The sequence below is a fragment of the Aulonocara sp. 'chitande type north' Nkhata Bay genome, linkage group LG14 (assembly GCF_057382095.1).
Source record: "Aulonocara sp. 'chitande type north' Nkhata Bay isolate Kocher_YH1m ecotype deep benthic linkage group LG14, A_spYH_male_GT1.1, whole genome shotgun sequence".
Classification (NCBI taxonomy): Eukaryota; Metazoa; Chordata; class Actinopteri; order Cichliformes; family Cichlidae; genus Aulonocara; species Aulonocara sp. 'chitande type north' Nkhata Bay.
In genome coordinates this window covers 6529430-6547218 of record NC_141357.1, presented here as the reverse complement: position 1 = coordinate 6547218, position 17789 = coordinate 6529430, and the positions used below count along the sequence as shown (strand labels likewise).

Here is a 17789-nt window from a genome sequence, read left to right as displayed (position 1 = left end):
AGAAGAGCAGGCTGTCTTTACACTGTCACCACGTCCATATAATAAACTCCACAGGCATGAAAACTGAGAATTCAGTAGACTAGACATTGCTGCCACTCACGGTGAAAGAATTTTGTCAATACGACTTGTACTTTTCATTTCAATTTCATTTGTTTCAGGCTGACGTTTCTGTTCATTTTAAGCAGCAGAAGTGAGGTGCATGTCTGTGTCGTGTGTATGGAGCCATTGGATGCAGTCACTATAGCAACCAGGCTCACACCTGCCTGCTTAGCCCTCTCTCACTCTGCCAAGATTCATCATAAACACTTCTCTTTCAACTGCTGCTGTGTCCACAGTGTTTGCTCTACAGCCATCATTTTCCCCTCAAAACGTCGCCATCGTTGTTCTCTTTCCAACACAGTGTCTTTGAAAGCTCAGAGATGTAAACTTTGTGGATCCAAGTGGAGGGATCACAATTTAGTCATTCAGTGATTCAAAGAATATGAACTTTTAATATTCATTCAGATGTTTTCTGACTCTAAATTTTCTTTTCTCATTTCTTAGTTTTTTTAAATTTACATTTAAAACATTTTCAGCTATTTTCCAACTTCTTTTGTGCAAATGTCAGCTTTTAGCAGTTCAGCACTTTTGCTTTCAGGCGAAAATTTCTGTATTTTTCATCTAATTCGAAGTTTTTAACTTAAATTCAGCAATTAATTCATTTCACTGCATAGATTCAGGTATCACACATACACACACACATACATACACACACACACACACACATACACACACACACACACACACACACACACACACACACACACACACACACATACACACACACAGGCAAGGTACTCTTTGTGTGTATGTAGACGTCATATGTTAATGAACCGATGCATATTCATGTAACCTCAATAAAAGAACAGTGTTACGGGAGAACGAAGAGAGCAACTGGGGTCAAGCGAAGGAACGGCGCCTGTCCGGTTCTCTCCCGTGCACGAGAAACATGAAGAACTTTGCCTACTTGTGTCTTGCTTTGCTGTGTAATTATATTGTCTTCAACGTTCCAGCGAATAGGTTCAAGCTACAAACCTATCACTCTGCTCTCTGCTAAGGTTTTAGAATCACAGTGGAAAGTTTAGAATTATTACTTCGTTTCAAGGAATGAATACAATGTATAGAAGTAGATCAAAAGTGCTAAAACACAACCACTCAGACTTAATAAACAAAAGGAAAATCAGTTCAGTCCAATAATTTTTTATTTGCATGGTGCCAGTTCACAAGAAGATGCTTCAAGGCACTTGATATTGTAAGGTAAAGACCCTACAATATTACAGAAACCCCAACAATCCGAGGACCCCCTATGAGCAAGCACTTGGCGACAGTGGGGAGGAAAAACTGCCTATTAACAGGCAGAGACCTCCGGCAGAACCAGGCTCAGAAAGGGGCAGTCATCTGCCGCGACTGGTTGGGGGTGAGGTAGTGACACAGATGGAACGTGTTCATGTCACTTCCTCACAGCAAACAGATGTTATTATTTAGTGTTGTCTACTATTTTTGGTGTTAAGGGAAATACAGGTCCTCCTGGGTTAGAGAGGTAATTGCCTCAGTGTATTTTTAGCATTGTTTTTAACCATATCTCTTAGTGATTGAGTTTTAATTTTTTAAAAAGTCAGTTTGTGTTTGTTGACCAGTCTAAAAACTGATTATTTCTTTCAATGTATGAATGGGAATTATTGTTTAAAATTGTTCTTTCTGGTGTGGGAACAGGGCAGCAGGGTTCTTACTGGTGTGATGACCCGGCTGATGGGGTCTGTTACTTAATTATGGGGGTGTGTTGGTTAATCTGGAGGGTCTACTGCTTACATTCTGCAATGCCAACGTTTTGCCTACGAGAGGAGGGAGGAAATAAACCTTTTTTTCTGTCTTTTGAGGAATGCTTGAGATGAATCTGGTTGAGCGCCCAACCTCAGACTGCTGATATGATTTCGCCATAGAGTTTGGCTTGGCCTTGGTGGAAATCTGAGGTAGCGGGGCGTGCTTTGCGCTGACCTCAAGTGTCAGTTGTTTATTTTCTTCTACAAGGCTGCTGTTCTTAGCCTCATATACAGAAAGGATTCGCTGTGTTGTTACTAACTGCTTTTTGAGGTCGCGATTTTCCCACTCACATCTGTGGAGTTTCTGTATGGCATCTTTGTTTTGAAGTGCAGCCTCCTGATTCAGCGTTGGCCGCAGTTCTTTAATTTCTTTGTCCTTTTCTGTGACCAGTTGTTTATATTTGCATAACAGGCGGTCCCGGCGGCGCTGTTCAAATACTAATGCGTGACTGGACATGTGCATTTTTCTTTTAGCGTTAAGTCTGTTTGTTCGCCGCTGCGAGAAGATTTTTTCCTGTGTTTTTGCAGCGTATTTGTGCAGCTCAATGGCAACCTTTAAGGAATTCTCCTCACGCAGGTCCTTTACCTGCTTCGTCAGACGGTCAATTTCCTGTTTTTGTCCTTCAATCGTTTGTCTTTGAGTTGAACTCATTTGAATTTCAGTTTCCAGCTCTTTTATGTTTTGTTGCTGCTGAAACACAATTTCTCTGTAGTGTGTGAGCTCTTTGTCCACCTTTTCTTTGTCTGCCAAAATCTGGACCAGCCTTTTCTTAACTACCTTGCGCTCCTTGTTGACACAGGCAAGTTGTTTGGCCTGTGCCGTCTGCGCTTCTGCCTGCTTTTGTTTGATGAGCTCCAGTTGATTTTTCACAGCAAAATACCTGGTCTGAGACTTGGATAGCTCTGCTTGAATCATTTCTCGTTCACTATTCTTTTGTTCTGTGTCTTTTGTCAGTGACTCTATGGTGTCCTTAAATTGACTGATCACGGTCTTAGCCTCAGATAACTCCTTATTAAGTTTTTCATTCCAAAACTCGCCGTGCGTCATCTGTATTTTTGGTCTGTGTTCTGTTTCTTTCAGAGCATTTCTCAGACTGACAATCTCATGATCTTGGGTTGTCATTTTCTTGAAGGATTCCCGCCTCTCACTTTCAAGTTTGGCTATTTGTTCATTTTTCATCTGCAGGACTTTCTCCAGGTGTTGCGTGTTAGAAAGCTGCTTTGAGGCTTCCTTTGTCTGACTTTCTATTTCCTCTCGTTTTCCTTTTAACTCTTTTACTAGTTTGTTATTGTCCAAGTCCTTTCCCAAAAGCAAATCTGACAGTTCATTATTTTTCATTATCAATGCGCTTTTCTCCATAATGACCCTGTCCTTTTGCTCTTCAAAATCCTTTGCTTTTTTTTGCCATGTTTTAATTTCAGCTTTTAATTTCTCTTCTAGTGCCTCCACTGTTTTAAGTCTGTCTCTACATTGAAACAGCGTGCTAGCCTCTACAAGATATTGTGATGTCCTTTTTTCAAAGTTGACCCTCTCTTCTTTGAGCTGGTCCTGGACTCTAAGCTCATTTTTTATCTGTTTTTCTTTTTCCTTCAGTTCTTTTACTTTTAGGTTTTTTTCAGTGGTCACTTGCTTTAATTCTTGCTTCAAGGCCTCATTTTCTTTGCTCAGTCTATTGACTTTGCCTTGAAGACGAGACAGAAATTCCACATCTTTTTCTTTCTGCTCCCGTCTCTTTTTTTCAGTGGCATGTTTCCTTTCCAAGTCTTTGCATTTCTTTTGAAGGTCCAGGATTTTTTTCTCATATTTCTCTGATCCTGCAGCCTTCATCTCACATTGAGCCATACGTTTTCTTAGTTGGTCTACTTGTGAGAGATGGGCGCGGGCTTCCTGTTTAAGGCTCGAAATATCATCCACACGTTCTCTACACACCTTAACAAATTTTGATATTGTCTTCTGCTGTTCCTTGTTTAAAGCCATGAGGTGTTTTTCTCTTCTCCTTAATTTTTCAATTTTTTTATGCTGTAATTCTAGTGTGGCAGCTATTTTTAAATGAATGTATTTAATTTGTATTTATATTGTTTGCGCAAAGTTATCAAGTGCAACCAGTTATCTACTCAACTAGGTAATGTGCGTTCCAAATGGAAACTCAAACTTACAGTTTCTGTCTACATGGGGTGTATTTATAGGTTTTCTTGAAACCTGACTCCGCCCCCTACAGCTATCTTCAAAGGCAATTCTGTGATGTCACAAATGGCTTTGTGACATCACAGAAAAACGTTAATGCTGTTTGTCTTATGGTAAGTGTCCTTTTTGCTCTTCTGTTCTTAATTAGTGTGAATGCTGTAAAAGCATTCAAACACCGTTAGATTGCTCTTCTTTTAGACATGACTGCTTGTATTTTTCTCATTTTTAACATTTATATTTTTTAATTTATTCAACTTTATTCAACAAAAATTTCCCATGTATTTCAATGGGGAGACCCTTCAAATTCTCCTTCAACTCACTCCTCTTTCAACTCTAACTACTTCCACATACATTGACGTAGAGCCACCATTCAAACTTTCAAACGCAGACAAGACATTCAACTATTCAACTTGTATTTATCTTTTCAATATCTATTGTACTTTTTCTTCAGTTCCAGTTTAAGTTTCATCCTTTTTTTCAGCCGTTTATAATGGGTGTGTATGGGACGGAATGTTGGCGCTAGAGTGAGACAGCTCAACTGCTAGAGTGAGAGGAGGGTGGGAATTAATCTTAAAATCTTTTCTTAAAACTGCTGCTGTGTCTGCAGCGTTTGCTCTACAGGTATGATTTTACCCTCAAAACGTAGCCATCACTGTCCTCTTTCATCCAATGTGTTTATTATTGTAATAGGTGTTATGGTTCTGTCATAAATGTCACCAATGCACAGCTTCCTCCCTCCAACTCTTCCATAGACTCTAATGTTAAAATGGCTCAGAAGGTTCGTTTGAAAATCAGAAGAGCAGGCTGTCTTTACACTGTCACCACGTCCATATAATAAACTCCACAGGCATGAAAACTGAGAATTCAGTAGACTAGACATTGCTGCCACTCACGGTGAAAGAATTTTGTCAATACGACTTGTACTTTTCATTTCAATTTGATTTGTTTCAGGCTGACGTTTCTGTTCATTTTAAGCAGCAGAAGTGAGGTGCATGTCTGTGTCGTGTGTATGGAGCCATTGGATGCAGTCACTATAGCAACCAGGCTCACACCTGCCTGCTTAGCCCTCTCTCACTCTGCCAAGATTCATCATAAACACTTCTCTTTCAACTGCTGCTGTGTCCACAGTGTTTGCTCTACAGCCATCATTTTCCCCTCAAAACGTCGCCATCGTTGTTCTCTTTCCAACACAGTGTCTTTGAAAGCTCAGAGATGTAAACTTTGTGGATCCAAGTGGAGGGATCACAATTTAGTCATTCAGTGATTCAAAGAATATGAACTTTTAATATTCATTCAGATGTTTTCTGACTCTAAATTTTCTTTTCTCATTTCTTAGTTTTTTTAAATTTACATTTAAAACATTTTCAGCTATTTTCCAACTTCTTTTGTGCAAATGTCAGCTTTTAGCAGTTCAGCACTTTTGCTTTCAGGCGAAAATTTCTGTATTTTTCATCTAATTCGAAGTTTTTAACTTAAATTCAGCAATTAATTCATTTCACTGCATAGATTCAGGTATCACACATACACACACACATACATACACACACACACACACACATACACACACACATACACACACACACACACACACACACACACACACACACACACAGGCAAGGTACTCTTTGTGTGTATGTAGACGTCATATGTTAATGAACCGATGCATATTCATGTAACCTCAATAAAAGAACAGTGTTACGGGAGAACGAAGAGAGCAACTGGGGTCAAGCGAAGGAACGGCGCCTGTCCGGTTCTCTCCCGTGCACGAGAAACATGAAGAACTTTGCCTACTTGTGTCTTGCTTTGCTGTGTAATTATATTGTCTTCAACGTTCCAGCGAATAGGTTCAAGCTACAAACCTATCACTCTGCTCTCTGCTAAGGTTTTAGAATCACAGTGGAAAGTTTAGAATTATTACTTCGTTTCAAGGAATGAATACAATGTATAGAAGTAGATCAAAAGTGCTAAAACACAACCACTCAGACTTAATAAACAAAAGGAAAATCAGTTCAGTCCAATAATTTTTTATTTGCATAGTGCCAGTTCACAAGAAGATGCTTCAAGGCACTTGATATTGTAAGGTAAAGACCCTACAATATTACAGAAACCCCAACAATCCGAGGACCCCCTATGAGCAAGCACTTGGCGACAGTGGGGAGGAAAAACTGCCTATTAACAGGCAGAGACCTCCGGTAGAACCAGGCTCAGAAAGGGGCAGTCATCTGCCGCGACTGGTTGGGGGTGAGGTAGTGACACAGATGGAACGTGTTCATGTCACTTCCTCACAGCAAACAGATGTTATTATTTAGTGTTGTCTACTATTTTTGGTGTTAAGGGAAATACAGGTCCTCCTGGGTTAGAGAGGTAATTGCCTCAGTGTATTTTTAGCATTGTTTTTAACCATATCTCTTAGTGATTGAGTTTTAATTTTTTAAAAAGTCAGTTTGTGTTTGTTGACCAGTCTAAAAACTGATTATTTCTTTCAATGTATGAATGGGAATTATTGTTTAAAATTGTTCTTTCTGGTGTGGGAACAGGGCAGCAGGGTTCTTACTGGTGTGATGACCCGGCTGATGGGGTCTGTTACTTAATTATGGGGGTGTGTTGGTTAATCTGGAGGGTCTACTGCTTACATTCTGCAATGCCAACGTTTTGCCTACGAGAGGAGGGAGGAAATAAACCTTTTTTTCTGTCTTTTGAGGAATGCTTGAGATGAATCTGGTTGAGCGCCCAACCTCAGACTGCTGATATGATTTCGCCATAGAGTTTGGCTTGGCCTTGGTGGAAATCTGAGGTAGCGGGGCGTGCTTTGCGCTGACCTCAAGTGTCAGTTGTTTATTTTCTTCTACAAGGCTGCTGTTCTTAGCCTCATATACAGAAAGGATTCGCTGTGTTGTTACTAACTGCTTTTTGAGGTCGCGATTTTCCCACTCACATCTGTGGAGTTTCTGTATGGCATCTTTGTTTTGAAGTGCAGCCTCCTGATTCAGCGTTGGCCGCAGTTCTTTAATTTCTTTGTCCTTTTCTGTGACCAGTTGTTTATATTTGCATAACAGGCGGTCCCGGCGGCGCTGTTCAAATACTAATGCGTGACTGGACATGTGCATTTTTCTTTTAGCGTTAAGTCTGTTTGTTCGCCGCTGCGAGAAGATTTTTTCCTGTGTTTTTGCAGCGTATTTGTGCAGCTCAATGGCAACCTTTAAGGAATTCTCCTCACGCAGGTCCTTTACCTGCTTCGTCAGACGGTCAATTTCCTGTTTTTGTCCTTCAATCGTTTGTCTTTGAGTTGAACTCATTTGAATTTCAGTTTCCAGCTCTTTTATGTTTTGTTGCTGCTGAAACACAATTTCTTTGTAGTGTGTGAGCTCTTTGTCCACCTTTTCTTTGTCTGCCAAAATCTGGACCAGCCTTTTCTTAACTACCTTGCGCTCCTTGTTGACACAGGCAAGTTGTTTGGCCTGTGCCGTCTGCGCTTCTGCCTGCTTTTGTTTGATGAGCTCCAGTTGATTTTTCACAGCAAAATACCTGGTCTGAGACTTGGATAGCTCTGCTTGAATCATTTCTCGTTCACTATTCTTTTGTTCTGTGTCTTTTGTCAGTGACTCTATGGTGTCCTTAAATTGACTGATCACGGTCTTAGCCTCAGATAACTCCTTATTAAGTTTTTCATTCCAAAACTCGCCGTGCGTCATCTGTATTTTTGGTCTGTGTTCTGTTTCTTTCAGAGCATTTCTCAGACTGACAATCTCATGATCTTGGGTTGTCATTTTCTTGAAGGATTCCCGCCTCTCACTTTCAAGTTTGGCTATTTGTTCATTTTTCATCTGCAGGACTTTCTCCAGGTGTTGCGTGTTAGAAAGCTGCTTTGAGGCTTCCTTTGTCTGACTTTCTATTTCCTCTCGTTTTCCTTTTAACTCTTTTACTAGTTTGTTATTGTCCAAGTCCTTTCCCAAAAGCAAATCTGACAGTTCATTATTTTTCATTATCAATGCGCTTTTCTCCATAATGACCCTGTCCTTTTGCTCTTCAAAATCCTTTGCTTTTTTTTGCCATGTTTTAATTTCAGCTTTTAATTTCTCTTCTAGTGCCTCCACTGTTTTAAGTCTGTCTCTACATTGAAACAGCGTGCTAGCCTCTACAAGATATTGTGATGTCCTTTTTTCAAAGTTGACCCTCTCTTCTTTGAGCTGGTCCTGGACTCTAAGCTCATTTTTTATCTGTTTTTCTTTTTCCTTCAGTTCTTTTACTTTTAGGTTTTTTTCAGTGGTCACTTGTTTTAATTCTTGCTTCAAGGCCTCATTTTCTTTGCTCAGTCTATTGACTTTGCCTTGAAGACGAGACAGAAATTCCACATCTTTTTCTTTCTGCTCCCGTCTCTTTTTTTCAGTGGCATGTTTCCTTTCCAAGTCTTTGCATTTCTTTTGAAGGTCCAGGATTTTTTTCTCATATTTCTCTGATCCTGCAGCCTTCATCTCACATTGAGCCATACGTTTTCTTAGTTGGTCTACTTGTGAGAGATGGGCGCGGGCTTCCTGTTTAAGGCTCGAAATATCATCCACACGTTCTCTACACACCTTAACAAATTTTGATATTGTCTTCTGCTGTTCCTTGTTTAAAGCCATGAGGTGTTTTTCTCTTCTCCTTAATTTTTCAATTTTTTTATGCTGTAATTCTAGTGTGGCAGCTATTTTTAAATGAATGTATTTAATTTGTATTTATATTGTTTGCGCAAAGTTATCAAGTGCAACCAGTTATCTACTCAACTAGGTAATGTGCGTTCCAAATGGAAACTCAAACTTACAGTTTCTGTCTACATGGGGTGTATTTATAGGTTTTCTTGAAACCTGACTCCGCCCCCTACAGCTATCTTCAAAGACAATTCTGTGATGTCACAAATGGCTTTGTGACACACACACACACACACACACACACACACACACACACACACACACACACATACACACACACAGGCAAGGTACTCTTTGTGTGTATGTAGACGTCATATGTTAATGAACCGATGCATATTCATGTAACCTCAATAAAAGAACAGTGTTACGGGAGAACGAAGAGAGCAACTGGGGTCAAGCGAAGGAACGGCGCCTGTCCGGTTCTCTCCCGTGCACGAGAAACATGAAGAACTTTGCCTACTTGTGTCTTGCTTTGCTGTGTAATTATATTGTCTTCAACGTTCCAGCGAATAGGTTCAAGCTACAAACCTATCACTCTGCTCTCTGCTAAGGTTTTAGAATCACAGTGGAAAGTTTAGAATTATTACTTCGTTTCAAGGAATGAATACAATGTATAGAAGTAGATCAAAAGTGCTAAAACACAACCACTCAGACTTAATAAACAAAAGGAAAATCAGTTCAGTCCAATAATTTTTTATTTGCATGGTGCCAGTTCACAAGAAGATGCTTCAAGGCACTTGATATTGTAAGGTAAAGACCCTACAATATTACAGAAACCCCAACAATCCGAGGACCCCCTATGAGCAAGCACTTGGCGACAGTGGGGAGGAAAAACTGCCTATTAACAGGCAGAGACCTCCGGCAGAACCAGGCTCAGAAAGGGGCAGTCATCTGCCGCGACTGGTTGGGGGTGAGGTAGTGACACAGATGGAACGTGTTCATGTCACTTCCTCACAGCAAACAGATGTTATTATTTAGTGTTGTCTACTATTTTTGGTGTTAAGGGAAATACAGGTCCTCCTGGGTTAGAGAGGTAATTGCCTCAGTGTATTTTTAGCATTGTTTTTAACCATATCTCTTAGTGATTGAGTTTTAATTTTTTAAAAAGTCAGTTTGTGTTTGTTGACCAGTCTAAAAACTGATTATTTCTTTCAATGTATGAATGGGAATTATTGTTTAAAATTGTTCTTTCTGGTGTGGGAACAGGGCAGCAGGGTTCTTACTGGTGTGATGACCCGGCTGATGGGGTCTGTTACTTAATTATGGGGGTGTGTTGGTTAATCTGGAGGGTCTACTGCTTACATTCTGCAATGCCAACGTTTTGCCTACGAGAGGAGGGAGGAAATAAACCTTTTTTTCTGTCTTTTGAGGAATGCTTGAGATGAATCTGGTTGAGCGCCCAACCTCAGACTGCTGATATGATTTCGCCATAGAGTTTGGCTTGGCCTTGGTGGAAATCTGAGGTAGCGGGGCGTGCTTTGCGCTGACCTCAAGTGTCAGTTGTTTATTTTCTTCTACAAGGCTGCTGTTCTTAGCCTCATATACAGAAAGGATTCGCTGTGTTGTTACTAACTGCTTTTTGAGGTCGCGATTTTCCCACTCACATCTGTGGAGTTTCTGTATGGCATCTTTGTTTTGAAGTTCAGCCTCCTGATTCAGCGTTGGCCGCAGTTCTTTAATTTCTTTGTCCTTTTCTGTGACCAGTTGTTTATATTTGCATAACAGGCGGTCCCGGCGGCGCTGTTCAAATACTAATGCGTGACTGGACATGTGCATTTTTCTTTTAGCGTTAAGTCTGTTTGTTCGCCGCTGCGAGAAGATTTTTTCCTGTGTTTTTGCAGCGTATTTGTGCAGCTCAATGGCAACCTTTAAGGAATTCTCCTCACGCAGGTCCTTTACCTGCTTCGTCAGACGGTCAATTTCCTGTTTTTGTCCTTCAATCGTTTGTCTTTGAGTTGAACTCATTTGAATTTCAGTTTCCAGCTCTTTTATGTTTTGTTGCTGCTGAAACACAATTTCTCTGTAGTGTGTGAGCTCTTTGTCCACCTTTTCTTTGTCTGCCAAAATCTGGACCAGCCTTTTCTTAACTACCTTGCGCTCCTTGTTGACACAGGCAAGTTGTTTGGCCTGTGCCGTCTGCGCTTCTGCCTGCTTTTGTTTGATGAGCTCCAGTTGATTTTTCACAGCAAAATACCTGGTCTGAGACTTGGATAGCTCTGCTTGAATCATTTCTCGTTCACTATTCTTTTGTTCTGTGTCTTTTGTCAGTGACTCTATGGTGTCCTTAAATTGACTGATCACGGTCTTAGCCTCAGATAACTCCTTATTAAGTTTTTCATTCCAAAACTCGCCGTGCGTCATCTGTATTTTTGGTCTGTGTTCTGTTTCTTTCAGAGCATTTCTCAGACTGACAATCTCATGATCTTGGGTTGTCATTTTCTTGAAGGATTCCCGCCTCTCACTTTCAAGTTTGGCTATTTGTTCATTTTTCATCTGCAGGACTTTCTCCAGGTGTTGCGTGTTAGAAAGCTGCTTTGAGGCTTCCTTTGTCTGACTTTCTATTTCCTCTCGTTTTCCTTTTAACTCTTTTACTAGTTTGTTATTGTCCAAGTCCTTTCCCAAAAGCAAATCTGACAGTTCATTATTTTTCATTATCAATGCGCTTTTCTCCATAATGACCCTGTCCTTTTGCTCTTCAAAATCCTTTGCTTTTTTTTGCCATGTTTTAATTTCAGCTTTTAATTTCTCTTCTAGTGCCTCCACTGTTTTAAGTCTGTCTCTACATTGAAACAGCGTGCTAGCCTCTACAAGATATTGTGATGTCCTTTTTTCAAAGTTGACCCTCTCTTCTTTGAGCTGGTCCTGGACTCTAAGCTCATTTTTTATCTGTTTTTCTTTTTCCTTCAGTTCTTTTACTTTTAGGTTTTTTTCAGTGGTCACTTGCTTTAATTCTTGCTTCAAGGCCTCATTTTCTTTGCTCAGTCTATTGACTTTGCCTTGAAGACGAGACAGAAATTCCACATCTTTTTCTTTCTGCTCCCGTCTCTTTTTTTCAGTGGCATGTTTCCTTTCCAAGTCTTTGCATTTCTTTTGAAGGTCCAGGATTTTTTTCTCATATTTCTCTGATCCTGCAGCCTTCATCTCACATTGAGCCATACGTTTTCTTAGTTGGTCTACTTGTGAGAGATGGGCGCGGGCTTCCTGTTTAAGGCTCGAAATATCATCCACACGTTCTCTACACACCTTAACAAATTTTGATATTGTCTTCTGCTGTTCCTTGTTTAAAGCCATGAGGTGTTTTTCTCTTCTCCTTAATTTTTCAATTTTTTTATGCTGTAATTCTAGTGTGGCAGCTATTTTTAAATGAATGTATTTAATTTGTATTTATATTGTTTGCGCAAAGTTATCAAGTGCAACCAGTTATCTACTCAACTAGGTAATGTGCGTTCCAAATGGAAACTCAAACTTACAGTTTCTGTCTACATGGGGTGTATTTATAGGTTTTCTTGAAACCTGACTCCGCCCCCTACAGCTATCTTCAAAGGCAATTCTGTGATGTCACAAATGGCTTTGTGACATCACAGAAAAACGTTAATGCTGTTTGTCTTATGGTAAGTGTCCTTTTTGCTCTTCTGTTCTTAATTAGTGTGAATGCTGTAAAAGCATTCAAACACCGTTAGATTGCTCTTCTTTTAGACATGACTGCTTGTATTTTTCTCATTTTTAACATTTATATTTTTTAATTTATTCAACTTTATTCAACAAAAATTTCCCATGTATTTCAATGGGGAGACCCTTCAAATTCTCCTTCAACTCACTCCTCTTTCAACTCTAACTACTTCCACATACATTGACGTAGAGCCACCATTCAAACTTTCAAACGCAGACAAGACATTCAACTATTCAACTTGTATTTATCTTTTCAATATCTATTGTACTTTTTCTTCAGTTCCAGTTTAAGTTTCATCCTTTTTTTCAGCCGTTTATAATGGGTGTGTATGGGACGGAATGTTGGCGCTAGAGTGAGACAGCTCAACTGCTAGAGTGAGAGGAGGGTGGGAATTAATCTTAAAATCTTTTCTTAAAACTGCTGCTGTGTCTGCAGCGTTTGCTCTACAGGTATGATTTTACCCTCAAAACGTAGCCATCACTGTCCTCTTTCATCCAATGTGTTTATTATTGTAATAGGTGTTATGGTTCTGTCATAAATGTCACCAATGCACAGCTTCCTCCCTCCAACTCTTCCATAGACTCTAATGTTAAAATGGCTCAGAAGGTTCGTTTGAAAATCAGAAGAGCAGGCTGTCTTTACACTGTCACCACGTCCATATAATAAACTCCACAGGCATGAAAACTGAGAATTCAGTAGACTAGACATTGCTGCCACTCACGGTGAAAGAATTTTGTCAATACGACTTGTACTTTTCATTTCAATTTGATTTGTTTCAGGCTGACGTTTCTGTTCATTTTAAGCAGCAGAAGTGAGGTGCATGTCTGTGTCGTGTGTATGGAGCCATTGGATGCAGTCACTATAGCAACCAGGCTCACACCTGCCTGCTTAGCCCTCTCTCACTCTGCCAAGATTCATCATAAACACTTCTCTTTCAACTGCTGCTGTGTCCACAGTGTTTGCTCTACAGCCATCATTTTCCCCTCAAAACGTCGCCATCGTTGTTCTCTTTCCAACACAGTGTCTTTGAAAGCTCAGAGATGTAAACTTTGTGGATCCAAGTGGAGGGATCACAATTTAGTCATTCAGTGATTCAAAGAATATGAACTTTTAATATTCATTCAGATGTTTTCTGACTCTAAATTTTCTTTTCTCATTTCTTAGTTTTTTTAAATTTACATTTAAAACATTTTCAGCTATTTTCCAACTTCTTTTGTGCAAATGTCAGCTTTTAGCAGTTCAGCACTTTTGCTTTCAGGCGAAAATTTCTGTATTTTTCATCTAATTCGAAGTTTTTAACTTAAATTCAGCAATTAATTCATTTCACTGCATAGATTCAGGTATCACACATACACACACACATACATACACACACACACACACACATACACACACACATACACACACACACACACACACACACACACACACACACACACACACAGGCAAGGTACTCTTTGTGTGTATGTAGACGTCATATGTTAATGAACCGATGCATATTCATGTAACCTCAATAAAAGAACAGTGTTACGGGAGAACGAAGAGAGCAACTGGGGTCAAGCGAAGGAACGGCGCCTGTCCGGTTCTCTCCCGTGCACGAGAAACATGAAGAACTTTGCCTACTTGTGTCTTGCTTTGCTGTGTAATTATATTGTCTTCAACGTTCCAGCGAATAGGTTCAAGCTACAAACCTATCACTCTGCTCTCTGCTAAGGTTTTAGAATCACAGTGGAAAGTTTAGAATTATTACTTCGTTTCAAGGAATGAATACAATGTATAGAAGTAGATCAAAAGTGCTAAAACACAACCACTCAGACTTAATAAACAAAAGGAAAATCAGTTCAGTCCAATAATTTTTTATTTGCATAGTGCCAGTTCACAAGAAGATGCTTCAAGGCACTTGATATTGTAAGGTAAAGACCCTACAATATTACAGAAACCCCAACAATCCGAGGACCCCCTATGAGCAAGCACTTGGCGACAGTGGGGAGGAAAAACTGCCTATTAACAGGCAGAGACCTCCGGCAGAACCAGGCTCAGAAAGGGGCAGTCATCTGCCGCGACTGGTTGGGGGTGAGGTAGTGACACAGATGGAACGTGTTCATGTCACTTCCTCACAGCAAACAGATGTTATTATTTAGTGTTGTCTACTATTTTTGGTGTTAAGGGAAATACAGGTCCTCCTGGGTTAGAGAGGTAATTGCCTCAGTGTATTTTTAGCATTGTTTTTAACCATATCTCTTAGTGATTGAGTTTTAATTTTTTAAAAAGTCAGTTTGTGTTTGTTGACCAGTCTAAAAACTGATTATTTCTTTCAATGTATGAATGGGAATTATTGTTTAAAATTGTTCTTTCTGGTGTGGGAACAGGGCAGCAGGGTTCTTACTGGTGTGATGACCCGGCTGATGGGGTCTGTTACTTAATTATGGGGGTGTGTTGGTTAATCTGGAGGGTCTACTGCTTACATTCTGCAATGCCAACGTTTTGCCTACGAGAGGAGGGAGGAAATAAACCTTTTTTTCTGTCTTTTGAGGAATGCTTGAGATGAATCTGGTTGAGCGCCCAACCTCAGACTGCTGATATGATTTCGCCATAGAGTTTGGCTTGGCCTTGGTGGAAATCTGAGGTAGCGGGGCGTGCTTTGCGCTGACCTCAAGTGTCAGTTGTTTATTTTCTTCTACAAGGCTGCTGTTCTTAGCCTCATATACAGAAAGGATTCGCTGTGTTGTTACTAACTGCTTTTTGAGGTCGCGATTTTCCCACTCACATCTGTGGAGTTTCTGTATGGCATCTTTGTTTTGAAGTGCAGCCTCCTGATTCAGCGTTGGCCGCAGTTCTTTAATTTCTTTGTCCTTTTCTGTGACCAGTTGTTTATATTTGCATAACAGGCGGTCCCGGCGGCGCTGTTCAAATACTAATGCGTGACTGGACATGTGCATTTTTCTTTTAGCGTTAAGTCTGTTTGTTCGCCGCTGCGAGAAGATTTTTTCCTGTGTTTTTGCAGCGTATTTGTGCAGCTCAATGGCAACCTTTAAGGAATTCTCCTCACGCAGGTCCTTTACCTGCTTCGTCAGACGGTCAATTTCCTGTTTTTGTCCTTCAATCGTTTGTCTTTGAGTTGAACTCATTTGAATTTCAGTTTCCAGCTCTTTTATGTTTTGTTGCTGCTGAAACACAATTTCTCTGTAGTGTGTGAGCTCTTTGTCCACCTTTTCTTTGTCTGCCAAAATCTGGACCAGCCTTTTCTTAACTACCTTGCGCTCCTTGTTGACACAGGCAAGTTGTTTGGCCTGTGCCGTCTGCGCTTCTGCCTGCTTTTGTTTGATGAGCTCCAGTTGATTTTTCACAGCAAAATACCTGGTCTGAGACTTGGATAGCTCTGCTTGAATCATTTCTCGTTCACTATTCTTTTGTTCTGTGTCTTTTGTCAGTGACTCTATGGTGTCCTTAAATTGACTGATCACGGTCTTAGCCTCAGATAACTCCTTATTAAGTTTTTCATTCCAAAACTCGCCGTGCGTCATCTGTATTTTTGGTCTGTGTTCTGTTTCTTTCAGAGCATTTCTCAGACTGACAATCTCATGATCTTGGGTTGTCATTTTCTTGAAGGATTCCCGCCTCTCACTTTCAAGTTTGGCTATTTGTTCATTTTTCATCTGCAGGACTTTCTCCAGGTGTTGCGTGTTAGAAAGCTGCTTTGAGGCTTCCTTTGTCTGACTTTCTATTTCCTCTCGTTTTCCTTTTAACTCTTTTACTAGTTTGTTATTGTCCAAGTCCTTTCCCAAAAGCAAATCTGACAGTTCATTATTTTTCATTATCAATGCGCTTTTCTCCATAATGACCCTGTCCTTTTGCTCTTCAAAATCCTTTGCTTTTTTTTGCCATGTTTTAATTTCAGCTTTTAATTTCTCTTCTAGTGCCTCCACTGTTTTAAGTCTGTCTCTACATTGAAACAGCGTGCTAGCCTCTACAAGATATTGTGATGTCCTTTTTTCAAAGTTGACCCTCTCTTCTTTGAGCTGGTCCTGGACTCTAAGCTCATTTTTTATCTGTTTTTCTTTTTCCTTCAGTTCTTTTACTTTTAGGTTTTTTTCAGTGGTCACTTGCTTTAATTCTTGCTTCAAGGCCTCATTTTCTTTGCTCAGTCTATTGACTTTGCCTTGAAGACGAGACAGAAATTCCACATCTTTTTCTTTCTGCTCCCGTCTCTTTTTTTCAGTGGCATGTTTCCTTTCCAAGTCTTTGCATTTCTTTTGAAGGTCCAGGATTTTTTTCTCATATTTCTCTGATCCTGCAGCCTTCATCTCACATTGAGCCATACGTTTTCTTAGTTGGTCTACTTGTGAGAGATGGGCGCGGGCTTCCTGTTTAAGGCTCGAAATATCATCCACACGTTCTCTACACACCTTAACAAATTTTGATATTGTCTTCTGCTGTTCCTTGTTTAAAGCCATGAGGTGTTTTTCTCTTCTCCTTAATTTTTCAATTTTTTTATGCTGTAATTCTAGTGTGGCAGCTATTTTTAAATGAATGTATTTAATTTGTATTTATATTGTTTGCGCAAAGTTATCAAGTGCAACCAGTTATCTACTCAACTAGGTAATGTGCGTTCCAAATGGAAACTCAAACTTACAGTTTCTGTCTACATGGGGTGTATTTATAGGTTTTCTTGAAACCTGACTCCGCCCCCTACAGCTATCTTCAAAGGCAATTCTGTGATGTCACAAATGGCTTTGTGACATCACAGAAAAACGTTAATGCTGTTTGTCTTATGGTAAGTGTCCTTTTTGCTCTTCTGTTCTTAATTAGTGTGAATGCTGTAAAAGCATTCAAACACCGTTAGATTGCTCTTCTTTTAGACATGACTGCTTGTATTTTTCTCATTTTTAACATTTATATTTTTTAATTTATTCAACTTTATTCAACAAAAATTTCCCATGTATTTCAATGGGGAGACCCTTCAAATTCTCCTTCAACTCACTCCTCTTTCAACTCTAACTACTTCCACATACATTGACGTAGAGCCACCATTCAAACTTTCAAACGCAGACAAGACATTCAACTATTCAACTTGTATTTATCTTTTCAATATCTATTGTACTTTTTCTTCAGTTCCAGTTTAAGTTTCATCCTTTTTTTCAGCCGTTTATAATGGGTGTGTATGGGACGGAATGTTGGCGCTAGAGTGAGACAGCTCAACTGCTAGAGTGAGAGGAGGGTGGGAATTAATCTTAAAATCTTTTCTTAAAACTGCTGCTGTGTCTGCAGCGTTTGCTCTACAGGTATGATTTTACCCTCAAAACGTAGCCATCACTGTCCTCTTTCATCCAATGTGTTTATTATTGTAATAGGTGTTATGGTTCTGTCATAAATGTCACCAATGCACA

At 39.9% G+C, this 17789-nt stretch overlaps 4 protein-coding genes across 4 annotated transcripts; all 4 read right to left on the bottom strand.

Moving 5' to 3' along the window:
- Positions 1–1806: 1806 nt before the first annotated feature.
- On the bottom strand, positions 1807–3837 carry LOC147313972 (uncharacterized). Its single transcript, XM_086262710.1, has one exon. It carries the CDS (start codon positions 3835–3837, stop codon positions 1807–1809), a length of 2031 nt encoding a protein of 676 aa, XP_086118836.1.
- Positions 3838–6635: 2798 nt separating this feature from the next.
- LOC147313971 (uncharacterized) lies at positions 6636–8666 on the bottom strand. Its single transcript, XM_086262709.1, has one exon. It carries the CDS (start codon positions 8664–8666, stop codon positions 6636–6638), a length of 2031 nt encoding a protein of 676 aa, XP_086118835.1.
- A 1326-nt stretch (positions 8667–9992) lies between these two features.
- LOC147313970 (uncharacterized) lies at positions 9993–12023 on the bottom strand. The gene has a single exon (XM_086262708.1). It carries the CDS (start codon positions 12021–12023, stop codon positions 9993–9995), a length of 2031 nt encoding a protein of 676 aa, XP_086118834.1.
- Positions 12024–14825: 2802 nt separating this feature from the next.
- On the bottom strand, positions 14826–16856 carry LOC147313969 (uncharacterized). Its single transcript, XM_086262707.1, has one exon. The coding sequence runs from the start codon at positions 16854–16856 to the stop codon at positions 14826–14828; it is 2031 nt and encodes a 676-aa protein (XP_086118833.1).
- Between the last annotated feature and the right edge of the window lie 933 nt (positions 16857–17789).

Excerpts from the sequence above, each read along its gene's own strand:
- LOC147313970 (XM_086262708.1), bottom strand. The coding sequence starts at position 12,023 with ATGGCTTTAAACAAGGAACAGCAGAAGACAATATCAAAATTTGTTAAG.
- LOC147313972 (XM_086262710.1), bottom strand. The coding sequence starts at position 3,837 with ATGGCTTTAAACAAGGAACAGCAGAAGACAATATCAAAATTTGTTAAG.
- LOC147313969 (XM_086262707.1), bottom strand. The coding sequence starts at position 16,856 with ATGGCTTTAAACAAGGAACAGCAGAAGACAATATCAAAATTTGTTAAG.
- LOC147313971 (XM_086262709.1), bottom strand. The coding sequence starts at position 8,666 with ATGGCTTTAAACAAGGAACAGCAGAAGACAATATCAAAATTTGTTAAG.